Genomic DNA, 15681 nt, shown 5'->3' on the forward strand with positions numbered 1-15681 from the left:
GGGAACTACACCGAACCATATAGAGCGTTTTGGCCGGCGTTTTCGGACGTTGCGTCCCTCGGCGTCGTCGCATCAACGCCGTCAGAGAGGGCAGCAAACCATATAAGGAGCGTTAACTCAGCGTCGCACAGTGTGACCAGAGGGAATGAACCTGACACCTCGTAAAGCAGTGTACAGTTTCCGTCAATAGACCAAGATATATTCCTGATTATAGCTTTTATGTCTCATTTGCAGTTCTGTGGTGCAAAAAACGAGTCTGCCACGCCCACTTCTTGTCTTGTTTTGATGTATTCGGGTTTGACCGGCAGGGACGGTTATCAGCGCTCGACGCTGTCCGCGAAGTAGTGTTCTAGAAGCGTCGCGATTGTAGTAGGTCGGTTTGTTAAGATTGAGCCCCGCACGCGAATGTTCCAGCTTTGTCTAGAGATTACGCCGCCACCAGCGATATTGCTGGAAAGTTCGATAGCGCCTGTATAAAAGCCGACGCGCGTGACCGCTTGTCAGTTGATTGACGGTCGACGCTCTGCTCGCCGCTATCAGTGCATACCGCGTGTATTGCTGTAAATCAACTTTCCGTTTCCCGGCCACAAGTTCGGCCAAATAAACAGTTTCCTCTTGAAAACGCCGACTGCTGTCTTCGTCGACGTCACGACCACGTGACATCTGGTGGAGGTGCTGTTCCTTCATGATCCGGACGCCCCCGTCAAGCCGTGAGCCGAGCCCACACCGTCAAGAAGACACCGACCAGCGGGCCAGCCGCAGGCAGCAAGACCCCGACCATGCCCACCACATCAGCGACGGCGACAGCACCCATGGTGCCTGCACCTGTGCTGCTACATCAGCCGAGGGAGCCACCTACCTTCCGTGGGTCACCGCTCGAAGACCCGGAAAGTTGGCTTGAAAGGTACGACCGCGTCGCCCTTTACAACAACTGGACTGATAACGACAAGCTACGGAACGTGTTCTTCGCCTTGGAAGACACCGCTCGTACCTGGTTCGAGAACCAAGAGCGAACCCTGACAACGTGGGACATATTTCGCGCCAGGTTCCTCGCCACGTTCACGAGCGTCGTTCGCAAAGAGAGGGCTGAGGCTCTGCTCGAGACCCGCGTGCAGATGCCGAGCGAAAACGTGGCGCTCTTCGCGGAAGAAATGACCCGGCTGTTCCGCCACGCTGACCCCAATATGCCTGAAGAGAAGAAGGTTCGTTTCCTCATGCGAGGAGTAAAGGAACAGCTCTTCGCTGGACTTATGAGGAATCCACGGAATACCGTCCAGGAATTCGTCTCAGAAGCCACGACCATTGAGAAGACGCTAGAAATGCGCACCCGCCAATATAATCGCCGATCAATCCAAGACAGCCCCGCTGTTCATGCGCTCGGCTCCGACGACCTGCGCGAAACAATCCGAGCGATCGTGCGAGAGGAACTGCGCAAGCTGTTGCCCTCACCCCACCCTCAAGTGGACTCCATCGCAGACGTCGTTCGAGAAGAAATCCAGCAATCGCTGGGCACCCTTGAACCGCCACAGCCTCAGCCGCAAGCCTTGAGCTACGCTGCTGCAGCCCGACGCTACGCTCCCCCGCCGCGCCCGCGTCAAGACACCGCATCGACGCAGTTCCGTCGCCAGACACCGCCGCAATCATCGACGCCCTACCGCCCACCTGGCGGCCAGCACTACACCCCGAGGAAGACCGACGTTTGGCGCGCCCCTGACAACCGCCCGCTCTGCTACCATTGCGGGGAGGCCGGCCACACGTACCGCCGCTGCCAGTACCGACAGATGGGACTACGAGGATTCGCCATCAACGCGCCGCGACCTCAGCCAGGCGAACGGCCTCGCGACATCGACGACTACCTAAACGGAACGCAGTGGCAAGAACGACGTCCTTCACGCTCGCCGTCGCCCGGCCGCTACATGTCACCGCACCGCCGGCCGTACACTCGCCCGAACCGGGGCCGGTCGCCTAGCCCGTATCCGGAAAACTAAGGGCAGCAACCGATGGAGGTGCGGTTGCTGTACGACGAACTACCGAAGATCCTCCGCCGACGACGACGACGTCGCGACGAAACCTTCAGAACACGACGCGAACCAGACAGACCCCTGACGACGAGATCTTGCGGACCGAAGAAGACCCGACGACGCAACATGGAAGCAGCGGAACAAACCGACGCAGCCGTGACCCGACGCCGAGAACCAACCGCAACGCAAGACGACGAACTAGCGACCTCGACGTTCTCATCGACGGCCACAACATCACCGCTCTCGTCGATACTTGAGCCGACTATTGCGTCATCAGTGGGCCCTTCGCCACGAAGTTGAAGAAAGTTAAGACCGCTTGGGAAGGCCCCGAAATCCGCACCGCTGGAGGCCATCTGATAACGCCGATTGGTGTCTGCACGGCGAGAGTCACCATCAATGACCGGACTTATCCTGCGAGCTTTGTAATCCTACAAAACTGCTCCAGGGATGCAATACTTGGAATGGACTTCCTAAGTGAACACGGCGCCGTCATCGACCTGAGGTCCGAGTCGATGACACTAACCTCAGATAAAGCGCTCCCGCCCCGCGCGACGCCAGGGAAACATGCTTGAATGTGATAGAAGAGCAGGTGACCATTCCGCCGCGTTCCAGCGTCACTATTTCCGTCGGCACCGAAAAAGCTGAAGACATCGAAGGTGTCATCGAGAGCGATCAGCGCTTGCTGCTAGACCGTGACATTTGCGTCGCAAGGGGCATTGCTCGGTTGCATGAAGGAAAAGGAAGCGTGATGCTAACGAACTTCAGCCAGGAATACAGACACCTGAGCAGGGGCACGACGATTGCATACATCGAAGAAATCTTGGCCGTCAGCGATGCGTTTGCCTTTTCAGATTCTGACGAAGCTACGACGACGATCCCTGAGCCACCCTTCGACGTAAACCCAAGTCTTCCCGCTCGCCAACAGCAACAGCTTCGACGCCTTCTGCAGGAATACAGGGACTGTTTCTCGTCGTCATCGCGGGTCCGACAAACGCCCCTTGATAAGCACCGCATCATAACAGAAGAAAATGCTCGACCACTCCGTCAGAGTCCCTACCGGGTTTCGACGCGGGAACGGGAGGCCGTTAAGAAACAAGTCGATGAAATGCTACGCGACGACATCATCCAGCCGTCCAACAGCCCGTGGGCGTCTCCCGTGGTGTTAGTGAAGAAGGATGGCACCCTACGTTTCTGCGTCGATTATCGTCGCCTGAACAAAATCACAAAGAAGGACGTGTACCCTCTCCCACGGATAGACGACACCCTGGATCGACTCCACAACGCGAATTACTTTTCGTCGATGGACCTCAAGACTGGCTACTGGCAAATTGAAGTCGACGAGAGAGACCGAGAAAAGACCGCCTTTATAACACCGGACGGCCTGTTAGAGTTTAAGGTCATGCCTTTCGGTCTTTGCTCGGCTCCTGCGACTTTCCAACGAGTCATGGATACTGTATTAGCTGGCTTGAAGTGGCAGACTTGCCTTGTTTACTTGGACGACGTCGTTGTGTATTCCTCGAACTTCGACGAACACCTCCAGCGACTTCAATCCGTACTTCAAGCAATCAAGAACTCCGGGCTCACCCTGGAGCCAGAAAAGTGCCGCTTCGCGTACGAGGAGCTCTTGTTTTTGGGTCACGTGATCAGCAAGACTGGAGTGCTCCCAGACCCGCAGAAAGCAGCTGCCATCGCCGCTTTCCCGCCACCCACCGACAAGAAGGCCGTGCGCCGATTTCTCGGCTTGTGCGCCTATTACAGACGGTTTGTCAAAGACTTTTCACGGATCGCCGAGCCACTAACACAGCTCACGAAGACCGACGTCGAATTCAGGTGGCAAACAGCGCAAGTCGAAGCATTTCATGAACTGAAACGACGCCTGCAGACACCTCCGATACTTGCGCATTTCGACGAATACGCCGATACGGAGATTCACACCGATGCAAGCAGCATAGGACTCGGCGCCGTCCTTGTGCAGCGGACGGGCGGACTGGAAAGGGTTATCAGTTATGCTAGCCGGTCGCTGTCTAAAGCAGAGGTCAACTATTCCACAACAGAAAAGGAGTGCCTCGCCATCATCTGGGCTACGTCAAAGTTTCGCCCCTACCTCTACGGCAGGCCCTTCAAAGTTGTGAGCGACCATCACGCCTTGTGTTGGCTAGCTAACTTGAAGGCCCCTTCAGGTCGCCTCGCACGGTGGAGCCTAAGACTTCAAGAATTTGACATTACTGTCGTGTACAAGTCCGGAAGGAAACACTCCGACGCCGACTGCTTGTCTCGTGCCCCCGTCGACCCACCAACGCCTGACGACCAAGATGATGACAGCTTCTTGGGAGCCATAAGTACCGAAGACTTCGCCGAACGACAGCGAGCCGACCCGGAACTGAAGGGTCTAGTGGAATACCTGGAGGGCAGGACCATCGTTGTCCCAAAAGTATTCAGGCGAGGATTGGCATCATTTTCCTTGAAAAACAACGTCCTCGTAAAGAAGAACTTCACTCCGGCCCGAGCCAGCTACCTTATCGTTATACCTTCGGGACTGCGGCCAGAAATTTTGCATGCCCTGCACGACGACCCAACGGCTGGACACCTCGGACTTTCCCGAACGCTCGCACGAGTACAAGAAAGTACTACTGGCCGCGCCTTGCCGCCGACGTAACTCGCTACGTAAGGACGTGCCGAGACTGTCAGCGACGGAAGACACCGCCCACAAGACCAGCGGGCTTCCTTCAGCCGATCGAGCCTCCTCGGCGACCATTCCAGCAGATCGGGATGGACCTACTGGGGCCGTTCCCAACGTCGACTTGTGGAAATAAATGGATCGTCGTGGCTACCGACTCCCTCACCCGCTACGCCGAAACAAAAGCCCTGCCCAAAGGCAGTGCCGCTGAGGTAGACAAGTTCTTCGTTGAGAACATCGTCCTTCGACACGGCGCCCCAGAGGTTCTCATCACCGACAGAGGTACGGCGTTCACGGCTGACCGAACTCAGGCGATCTTGGAATACAGCCACACAAGCCACCGCCGCACCACCGCGTACCACCCACAGACCAACGGCCTCACCGAGCGTCTAAATAAGACCGCCGACATGCTGGCCATGTACGTCGACGTCGAACACAAGACGTGGGACGCCATCCTTCCGTACGTGACCTTCGCGTACAACACGGCCGTACAGGAAACGACGCAGATGACGCCATACAAGTTGGTCTACGGACGGAGCCCGGCAACGACGCTCGACGCCATGCTACCAAACGTGACCGACGAGGAAAACATCGACGTGACCACCTACCTACAGCGCGCCGAAGAAGCACGACAGCTCGCCCGCCTACGGATCAAGAACCAGCAGACGACTGACAGCCGCCGCTACAACCTTCGACGACGCCACGTGGACTACCAACCCGGTGACCGTGTATGGGTATGGACGCCAATACGCCGACGAGGACTTAGTGAGAAGCTTCTTCGACGATACTTCGGACCGTGCAGGGTACTTCGACGCCTCGGCGCACTCGACTATGAGGTTGTCCCTGACGGCATTACGAACTCTCAGCGGCGCCGTGCGCGACCTGAAGTCGTCCATGTCGTGCGCCTTAAGCCGTTTTTTGCGCGTTAGCGAGCCTGGGGACTCTATTTTTTTCCTTTGTTATTGTAATTTATTTGTGTATGCACTTGTTTTTTTTTTCTCTTCTATGTTCTTTCACAAGCATCGGGACGATGCTTTTTCAGAGGGGGGGCAATGCCACGCCCACTTCTTGTCTTGTTTTGATGTATTCGGGTTTGACCGGCAGGGACGGTTATCAACGCTCGACGCTGTCCGCGAAGTAGTGTTCTAAAAGCGTCGCGATTGTAGTAGGTCGGTTTGTTAAGGCCCGAACACACGTACGCGTTGCAGCGCGTCAACGCGTGACTTTTTGACGCGGCGCCGCGCTCTCTCCCTATGGGGTGAGAGGGCGCGCGGCTACGCGAAGCTGCGCGCCCTCCCTCTCCATTGGGAGAGGGTGCGTCGCCGCGTCAAAAAGTCCCGCGTTGACGCGCTGCAACGCGTACGTGTGTTCGGGCCTTTAAGATTGCGCCCCGCACGCGAATGTTCCAGCTTTGTCTAGAGATTACGCCGCCCACCAGCGATATTGCTGGAAAGTTCGATAGCGCCTGTATAAAAGCCGACGCGCGTGACCGCTTGTCAGTTGATCGACGGTCGACGCTCTGCTCGCCGCTATCAGTGCATATCGCGTGTATTGCTGTAAATCAACTTTCCGTTTCCCGGCCACAAGTTCGGCCAAATAAACAGTTTCTTCTTGAAAACGCCGACTGCTGTCTTCGTCGACGTCACGACCACGTGACAAGTCACAGTGCCGCCGAAGTCTTTTTTATTATTATTATTTGACTTGTAGCGCCAGCTATTGGCATTGAGAAGAACCACAAACTCGTAATATATGGCCTCTGAGCTTGATGCTGCCGCACATCTTTGAGGCCAGGTATTCAGCCAATACACTCATTCCTGCTAAGCCTACCGATGAACTTGAGTAGGGCTCTCGGAAAGAGTTCAAAGATATCACGTGCGCTTTGCTGTCGAAGCTTCTAGGGAACAAGTGAAGTCAAATACAAGCATCAGTTGAGAACTTAAGGGCCACACAGCGCACGGCGACGGCTAGTTAGATCCGAGGCGGGCGGCAGCCATTTTTGCAGCAGCGACGACGCCGTTACGTAGCGGAAGTCCCTGTCAACCGCACGCTGATTGGTTCTGCGTCCATCGAACTGCTTCCGGCGTCGACGCTGCCGCCCGTGATGTCTGGACCGTCCAGAGGTGGACGTTTCGGCCACCGTCACCGGTAGCTAATGTTTATTGCTTTTCTTACGTGTCCGGTGAAGTTTCCTTCCGTGAACAACGCGGCGAACTGTCGCGTTCTAATTGCGTCGTGCACATGTCCCAAAAGTTATGTACACTTTCGTACGCACGCATGGAGACCCCTTTAGAGTTTATTAGGAGCTTGCTTGCCAAACTTCTTATGCTCGCGCCTTGTCCGTGCCCGTCGGCGTATACGGCATGTACACTACTTCTCATTGGTCCCGCCAGGAGCGCAGCTGCACTCTCTCCAGTGATTTCAAGAATGCCCACTAGATGGCGCGCCGCCGCTCAAAGAAAGTTTGGCTTCTCTGCAAAACCTGTGATGAGGACAAGATGTACAAGTGGGCCCATGCCGTGAAGACGCAGGTGTGTGAGGAGGAGACGGAGCAGCGGCGGCGTGCCATGGAGGATAAATCCACACTGCTCACATACCGCACTCACAAGGCTGACATTGGCATGGAGCCCCTTTACGATAACAGCGGTGGCAGTGCACTCCTTTTTGAGGCACGTGCAGGAGCGCTGCGTACGTTGGGATACCGTCGCAGGTTCGACACATCTGCGGACGTGGCCCGGGCCATATGCCGAATATGCGGCACTGAGGAGGAGGCCACAGAACACCTCGTCCTCCGCTGCGCTGACTTGTGCCCGGGTCACGTAGAGGGCACCACTTTCCCGCTGGCACTGGGGTTCCGAGGAGATACGGAGAGGAGCACAGCGGTGACCAGAGCGGTCCACGTCACAAAACAGAGAATGGTGCAGTGGTGGCGCAGACAGTGTGGACGTTCAGACAATGTAGCCGCTCTGCAAGGAGAGACTGGCTGGCTGTTGCAAACGTAATAACTCGTTTTGTGTCTGTGTGTGTGTGTGTCTATCACATTTTCTCTCTCTCTTCTCTCCACGTATTTTTTCCCTTTTTTCTTTTTCTTTTTTTTCTGGTTAAGGCACTTGAGAGCTGCCTACCCGTTACAAAGGGCAGGACCACAATTCATCAATTCATCATCAGCACACACCACGCTCGGAGCAAGCGTGGGCGTGTACACTATGACGTCAAAGAAATTGCGCGACGAAAAGACGGACAGAAGACAAGTACAAACACAGCGCAAACTTTCGTCTGGATTTATTGTGCCACTGGATCTGCTTTATGTGCCACAGTATACATCACGCATGCGCGCGAATGGACGCGACGCGAAAAAGACCGTGCATGCATAAAAAATAATGAGTGAAATAAACAGTTACTCGTAAGAAGATCTTAGGAACACAAGCTCCCTATCGGTGAAGGCCAGTGATGGTGAGCTAACGCACAAATCACCTAATTTTATAATCGCCTCTGCCTCTGTCACTTCGCGAATTAGATGCGTTCTGCCGCGTGCAGCAACCGTACACAGAGCAAAGGAAGGAATACAGCCACAATCTCGACAGTGGATCGCCAAAGAACCACGCGTGCCATTTTTTACATTGTTGTGGTGTTCACGTAGACGGCCATAGAGTTTCTCACAATAACACCTAGAGGAAATCTGGTGCCACCTGTATGCGAATTTCTTAACTTTTGGGGAGATGTTTAACATTCCTGACATAATGCCATCTGGAGCTGAGTTAGGTAGTAATCAAACGGCATGTGCAAGTTCTTCCATATTAGATGTGAAGCATCTTATAGCGGAGTTCAATCCGGTGGTGGTGTGCGGCGTGACCACCCTTAGTGCGCATGTGCAAACCCTCTCCACACACACCCCTTCTCCCCTCTCCCTCTCCACTTCCCCTCCTTTCCCCTACTCCTCTGAAACGCGGGCTCTACATGCCGAAACGCTGCTTCGCATCACCTCATGGTCCCCTTTAGCGGGAGGTGGTGGGATTTCTACTTTTATAATATCATCCACATATCAAGGTTTAAACTCTATTTGCAATAACTGGAATGAATCACTTTTCTGAGCCTTCACTCACGCGCTTAGTTTGTTTTAAAGCTTGTTTCTTCTTTTCTACTTCTTGCATCGCCTGTGCCTCTTACACGCGATGTACGCCCGTCTTTTAAAAGTTTTTCTACCTGGAAAACTTCACATGGTGGCTTATGTGCGTGGCTTGGTGTGCTTTTTGTTTCATATTGTAGAGGTCGCTGCCAGTGTGCATTGAAGCGTGTGGCCACAAGGAGGCGCTACAGCAGTTGGGGAGAGAGAAAAGTTTTTTGGTTTCCAACAGTCCGCCTCGTGCCTTGGCACCGGGGCTGAACATGATGTCAGAAGTGGGGTACCGCCGTTAATGCGACATGCCTAACGACGCGGTATCCACCCCCGCCGAAGCCAAAGCGAGCAACGCTCACGCGGGCGTATCTTGTCTGCGTCCACCAGCAAACTTGACGTTTTCTAACCCGGGAGAATGGCCAACGTGGATTTCAACGTTCCAGGACTACGAATTCGTAGCCGGCCTGCACAATGCCAGCGACGAGGCCCAGGTACAGACACTTCTTTACTGTATGGGACCGCAAGCTAGAACCGTTCTTTCTTCCTTGGGGGTCTCGGCACCGGAGGCGCTTTCTTTCACGGCTGCCAAAGAAAAATTGGATTCGCACTTGGTGCATCCAGTAAACGAGACATACGGAAGTCGTCGTTTTCACCGCCGCACTCAGCAGCCAGGCGAATCTGTGGATGACAACCTGGTAAAGCGCTGCAGCTACAACAGCCCGCTTGTCGAGGACCGACTTGTTCGCGACAGCAAGTGACGAAAAGCTGTCTGATCAGTTGTGCCGGTGCACAAAACTTATCGCCGAAGAAGCGCTGTACTAAGCCCGCAGAGAAAGAGCGGTTATCACGCGAAAGATCGACTGCGGATAACGCCCTTACCGAAACGGTAAACATCGATTCGGCTCGAAGAAACGTTCCGTTCTCGCTATCGGTCTGAATCGGTCGCTGCGCTGGCTTTCGCGGCCGCCAGCGGCACCCTCGAGAAGGCTGTCAGGCTAGACTACTGCAGAAAGCGAGGGCATTTCGCCGACGAACGACCTGCTCGCTTCCGTCAAACTTCACAACGTGGATTCACGCCGGCCAAAGTACACGGGCACCCGGCCGAGCTCAAGATAGACTCTAGCGCAGAAGTATCTGTAGTCTCACCGTCTTTCCCAGGCCGACTGCGCCTGCTAGATGCCGTTGAAGGGGAGGTCTTAGGCCCTGGCGAACAGATTCTTCACGTTCTCGGTACCTTCAAAGCAATTTTGCAGTGGCGTGACAGGGCCACAGTGCAGACCTTATATGTGGTTGTCCGTCAACGCACACACCTACTTCGACTGCCTGCAATTGAAGCCCTTGGGGTCGTTCAGTTCGTGGATTCTGCCGAGGGCGTTCATTCCCCAAAAGCGAAAATTTCCCGAGGACGTCGAAAATTTCGGCAAGCCGAATACCGCATACCCGGCTCTCGTCCATTTTCCTTGAGTGGCCCAAGGCGGATTCCAATTACGTTAAACGACGTTGTCAAGAGAGCTGGATGAATTGGAGTCGCAGGACGTCATAAGGAAGGCAGAGACGCCAACGGAGTGGTGCTTCGGACTCGTAGTCGTGTCCAAGTCGATCTGGCGGCTACATGATCTGCGTCGATCTGACGAAGCTAAATGATGTAATTGAAAGGGAGCGCTTTATATTGCCAACGGTGGAACAGATTCTCGGCCAATTGGTTGGAGCACGGGTGTTCTCCAAGCTGGATGCACGGTCTAGCTTCCATCAGGTGAAGCTGAGTGCCGACAGCCAGGAACTCACGACTTTTATCACGTCGTTCGGTCGGTATTGTTATAAGAGACTCCCTCTTGGTATTGCCTCGGCACCAGAGTACTTCCAGCAGTTAATGTCAAGGATCCTTGAGCGCTTGCCTGGAGTCGTGAACATGATTTACGACATTCTAATCTTCGGAAAAGATTGTCAGGAGCACGATGAGTGCCTGAATTGCGTCCTGGACAGCCTGGAGGAGGAGGGTGTCACCCTAAACGAAAAGAAGTGCGCGTTGCTGATCAACTCAGTGAAGTTCTTTGGTGTAGTTGTAGCGGACGGGATTTCACCAGACCCAGACAAGGTTAAGGCTGTCAGGGACCTGCCGCCGCCGACTGACGTCAGTGGAGTACGACGGTTACTTGGAATGACCAACTACGTCGCGCACTTCATACCTCACTTATCCAACGTTACGGAGCCCGTTCGTTCCCTTTTGAACATGAACAGCACCTGGACTTGGGGTCCCAGTCAAAAAACGGCCTTCTCACAACTCAAGTTGCTGCTCAGATCCGACACGTGCATGACAAAATACGATTCCTGACAGTACTATCCGCGGGTGCCAGTTCCTACGGTCTGGGAGCGGCACTCCTAAAGGACCAGCCTAAAGGTACTCGACGGGCTGTAGCGTACGCTTCAAGAGCGCTTCCGTCACGAGACCAGCAGCCCAAGGTAGCCCCAGGGCAACGGAGAGGCGAAGCGCATGGTGCGCACGGTGAAAGACTTGCTCTCCAAAAGCCCTGATCCTTACCTGGCTTTACTGTCACACCGTGACAGGCCTGGTCCGAACGGCATTTATCCAGCCCAAGCCCTGGTGGAAACGAAATTGCAAACATGTCTCCCGCGACTACCGGAGCAACTGGTGCCATCATTACCATGCCATACCAGTTTCAGAGGAAAGGATACGGGTTGCAGGGCACAGCAAGCGAAGAACTACAATCGCCGTCGGGCTTCAAGCCAGCTAACCGCTCTATGTCCTGGAGACTGCGTGTGGGTCACTGACACGTGCTGCAGTGGTGAAGTGCTCTCACAGGCCCAGCGTCCGCGGTCCTACCTTGTTGAGACCCCCAGAGGCGTCCTTCGGCATAATCGTCGACACCTGGTGCCTCATTCGACAGAAACGAGTCCACTAGCAGCATCTCCGCCGGCTCCACCCGGGAACTTGCAACCTGCGGCGCCGCAAGAACCCGTGCAGCTGGAAGTAACGCCACAGGAAACTGATGCGGCGTCTCAAGAACCCGTGCAGCTGGAAGTAACGCCACAGGAAACTGACACGGACTCGCAGTGGTCGTATAGTGAGGCCACTCCGACGTTTGGACTTGTAAGGACCTGCCCCATAAAATGTGAAAAGGAGGGATGTAGAGGTCGCTGCCAGTGTGCCTTGAAGCGTGTGGCCACAAGGAGGCGCTACAGTCTACCGGGGGGAGTTGGGGAGAGGGAAAAGTTTGTTGGTTTCCGCCTCGGCACCGGTGCTGGACATATAGCCTTCACGTATGTGAGATGCGTCTCACCGGTTCACTGATCACCATAACACCATTTTGCAGCACTTATTTCGTCTTCTGGCCACTGGTGTGTGCCATGCTGACAAAGCTTCACTATACACTAAGGCTGCACTATGCACCATACTTCACCGGTATCATTACGCGCCTAGGAGCACATCGCGCAGCGCCAAAGTATCCCAAAGTCGTGCTTCCAAAATTCAAGTATTCGTTGTCCAGAACGCCCTATTGGTATCGATAGTCAATGTACAAGAACTTTCACTAGAATTCACCGCTTCATAATCATTCCCTGTACGAGCAAGGCTTTTTGCAACGTGCCTCTATGAAGCACTTCAAGTCCCCATGCAACCTGGGCCAAAACACCTCTCTGGTTACTTCTCTAAGTAGGTGGTTTCTCCCCATAGGCTGTAGAAAAAGCTATGCACGCATAGCGTAACAACAATTGTGCAATGCTTTTTGTCCTGTTATTAAGGAAAGAAGGTGACTCTAAGGGCTCGCTTTTTCTTTGTTAGACACAATATTGATGTCTGTTAGTTCTCAATAATAGTCCTGTTATTAGTGTGGCTAATAGAGTGCATGATATAAAGATGCAGCATTCCAGGTTATAAATAGCTATGGCCTGTAATTGCTACATCACCATGTGGTCTCTGTTGCAGGACGAGCGATACACGTGCCACCCTGACCAGTACCTGCCACGACACAGTGAGCCAGCAGTGTGTGCCATTGAGGACAGTGATGAGGAAGCCTGACCGTGCCAGAATTACTGCCATGTGACATTGCTTCAAGACTGTGCCTTGTGTGTTGTCCTTATAATAAATACATCTAGCCAGGTGCACCTTTTAAGCATCAGTCGAGACATGCCTAGCAAAGGATCGTCTTATCGTGATTGAGCACAGTTCTCAATAAGTTAGTATTCATGTTTGTAATAGATCGTGCCCCATGTGCCGAAAACGCAAACCAAAGTAAGGTATACGCTTTAATTAATGTGGCCCTCCATTAGGCTTTTGGACGTTAATTATTCCACACATTTTCTCAAGTTTTAAGCTTACAGCGTGCACCTCAATGTGTTTTCAATAAAAAAATGTGGTGCGGCGCTTATGTGACATAGCCTTCATGTGCATGTTATGGCAGTGAGTATTGCCAACTCATAGCCTATAGCCATGTGCAGAAACTATTCGCCGCAAGATCGGGCTATAGATGGCAGCACCGTCGCCTCGTTTGTGTGGATAGGCGGTCGGCGTCGCGTATACAAATGTACGCAGCGGCGCTTCGCCGTAGGCAGTTTGAGTCGATTGTCGACGAACAAAGCGCGTTGACTGCAGCCTAATGGTGATGTATACGCCCTCCATTGCCACATTAATGCACGAAACCGGCCTAACGTTCCTATTATGTGTGAGAGAAGCGCAATCTGCCAATCACTGGGGTACTGGCCTTAGGTCACATTCGTGTTTTGCACTGTGCTCTATGTTTTTTCTTGCTTTATTTGCCGGTGTTTAAATTGTGTTTTGCCTATACCACAATATATATAGTGTTACGCGACTGAGCCAATTAAGTATTTACTTCTTGCTCTAGCGGCTACAAAAAAAGAGAGCCATGTATTTCTGCGTAATTAGATGAAGTAGAATTTTATGCACTTTGCTTTTCTTTTTGCATGAACATACGTACTGCTATGGAAATGCGTGGCTTCGCGTCTTTTTTACCGCTAACCGGCCTCTGCAGACGCTAGTTCATGCTTTGCGGTATCACAAGCATTTCAATGTCGCCAACACTTCACGAGATGATGTCGCAAAAATTCTGCATTCACACCTCGACATTTAGTACTTTCTGTTTGGTTTAGGACGACGCCAAATGCACTATGTGATGTGCTTGAACGACAAAGTGGTACCCACATTGAAATGATTTTGGCGAATGGACGGTACGATGGTTAGACCTAGCGCCATACAGACACATGCATGCACTCACTTAATTATTAGAGTGCACAAGTCTTGTAAGGAGAAATGCTTATGTATATCGTGTAGACATACGTACAAGCATTTCATACTGTGCTAGCACAACGGAATAAGCTGTAATCTGAAGACGTGCATGACGTACGCACACATGAGAACACGGTGTGGCTAGCAGACGACGCAAGGAGCCATCCACACCACTGGGTTTCGTCCGCTCGCCGCTAGGTGCCGACTGTGCTGGATCTCGCGGCCAATAGTTAGCTTGCCTGTCAGCATCCACCAGGACTGCAGAAGCAAGCCATGACGTCGGCTACACGGATCAATTACCTTGAAGCTTGCATTTGGTGGAAAGAATTCGAGAGCTGGAAACTAGGAATGTGCCAATATTCGAACTTTTGAATTGTGTTTACTATTCGACTTGCACCGCAATTTTACTATTCCAAGTATTCGAACTTCCAGAAAATAAGTATAACGGTTTCTTTCGCTAAAAATCGCTATTTTAGGCAGTGTAGCTCGACCAGTGCGCTCAGAGCGTGCAAAGTTAAAGTGAAGCGCGCAGCATCACTTATACCGTACTCAATCGAAAAAAAGCAAGCCTAATGCACCCTCATAGAAAGTGTAATATATTCTGCTGGGCGTTCAGTGGTCCGGTTTCGCAGACTTTGAAGACCCCATATGCGCGAAAATGCACGCGACAGCAACAAGCGACCCGACACAGACCGCCTTCACTCAAGCTGTCGCTTGCATGGGCGAACCCCCTTCACGCGACGGCTTCGGCGAGCGATCTCCACTGTTGCTGGCATGAGGCCTCTACATGTACCAAAAGCGCCACGTTGTCAGCGGTATGCAATGTAAAATAACATGTTTTGTTGCATAATGGTACATGAAATGTTATCATTGTCTTGCAGTATTTTTTATATGCATGAGCATTAAGATTAGGTTATCTCTCGATGTACAGCTTATGTGCCGAGTACGTAACTGACGACATTCTGTTCTGGTGTTTTGCTATTGGCTGCTTGAGCACAGCACTTCCGGGCGATGGGTGACGGATTGCAAAGCTGAAAAATCGATACTAACCATGTGACTCGTCGCGCCAACGGCCCATTTCGTCGCTATCGCGTGCATTTTTGCGCATATGGGGTTTGGCCTTGAGCTAGGTGACTTGTGGGAATGCCTCGATCGCAGGCCAATTCAAGGGCCGTTAGCTTGACAAGCTCGATCAACACGGAGCTGCTTGAAAACACCTGCAAGCTTGCCATCGGAGTGCAGATATTTTCCCATTTTCAGTCCGTGCAAACTTTTCCTGGTAGACGTGCAGCTGAAGATCTCTCTCCTTTGTTTGCAGCACTCACGGACGGGCATGCGAAATAGACGCAACGTCACCGTTCTCACCGTGCGAGCCTTCCTTTGATGTGAGCTCCTACAATGAAAGGGGCGCACACCATTTCCATTTCGCCGGGAACAATTGTGACGCCCCAGGTGAAAATGTGTAACTGGGAATCCAGCTGCTTTCAACTGGCATTCATCTAGCCCCAGTTGGAAACCAACTGTCCAAGTAATTACATAAAGTCTGCGAATAGACGTCTAATTTCTGATTTGATCGAGCTAAGCTAAGTCTGGTAGCTTTCTTGTTTAA

At 52.8% G+C, this 15681-nt stretch overlaps 1 protein-coding gene across 1 annotated transcript in view; it reads left to right on the plus strand.

Moving 5' to 3' along the window:
- Positions 1-12928, plus strand: part of LOC119382356 (fat-like cadherin-related tumor suppressor homolog) — a 912235-nt gene extending 899307 nt beyond the window's left edge. Inside the window, 1 exon segment of the mRNA XM_049412132.1 lies at positions 12756-12928. Within this exon segment, the coding sequence (XP_049268089.1) occupies positions 12756-12848 (93 nt within the window). The 3' untranslated portion in view covers positions 12849-12928.
- The last annotated feature ends 2753 nt before the right edge of the window (positions 12929-15681 follow it).

This window comes from Rhipicephalus sanguineus, chromosome 2 (genome assembly GCF_013339695.2).
Source record: "Rhipicephalus sanguineus isolate Rsan-2018 chromosome 2, BIME_Rsan_1.4, whole genome shotgun sequence".
NCBI lineage: Eukaryota > Metazoa > Arthropoda > Arachnida > Ixodida > Ixodidae > Rhipicephalus > Rhipicephalus sanguineus.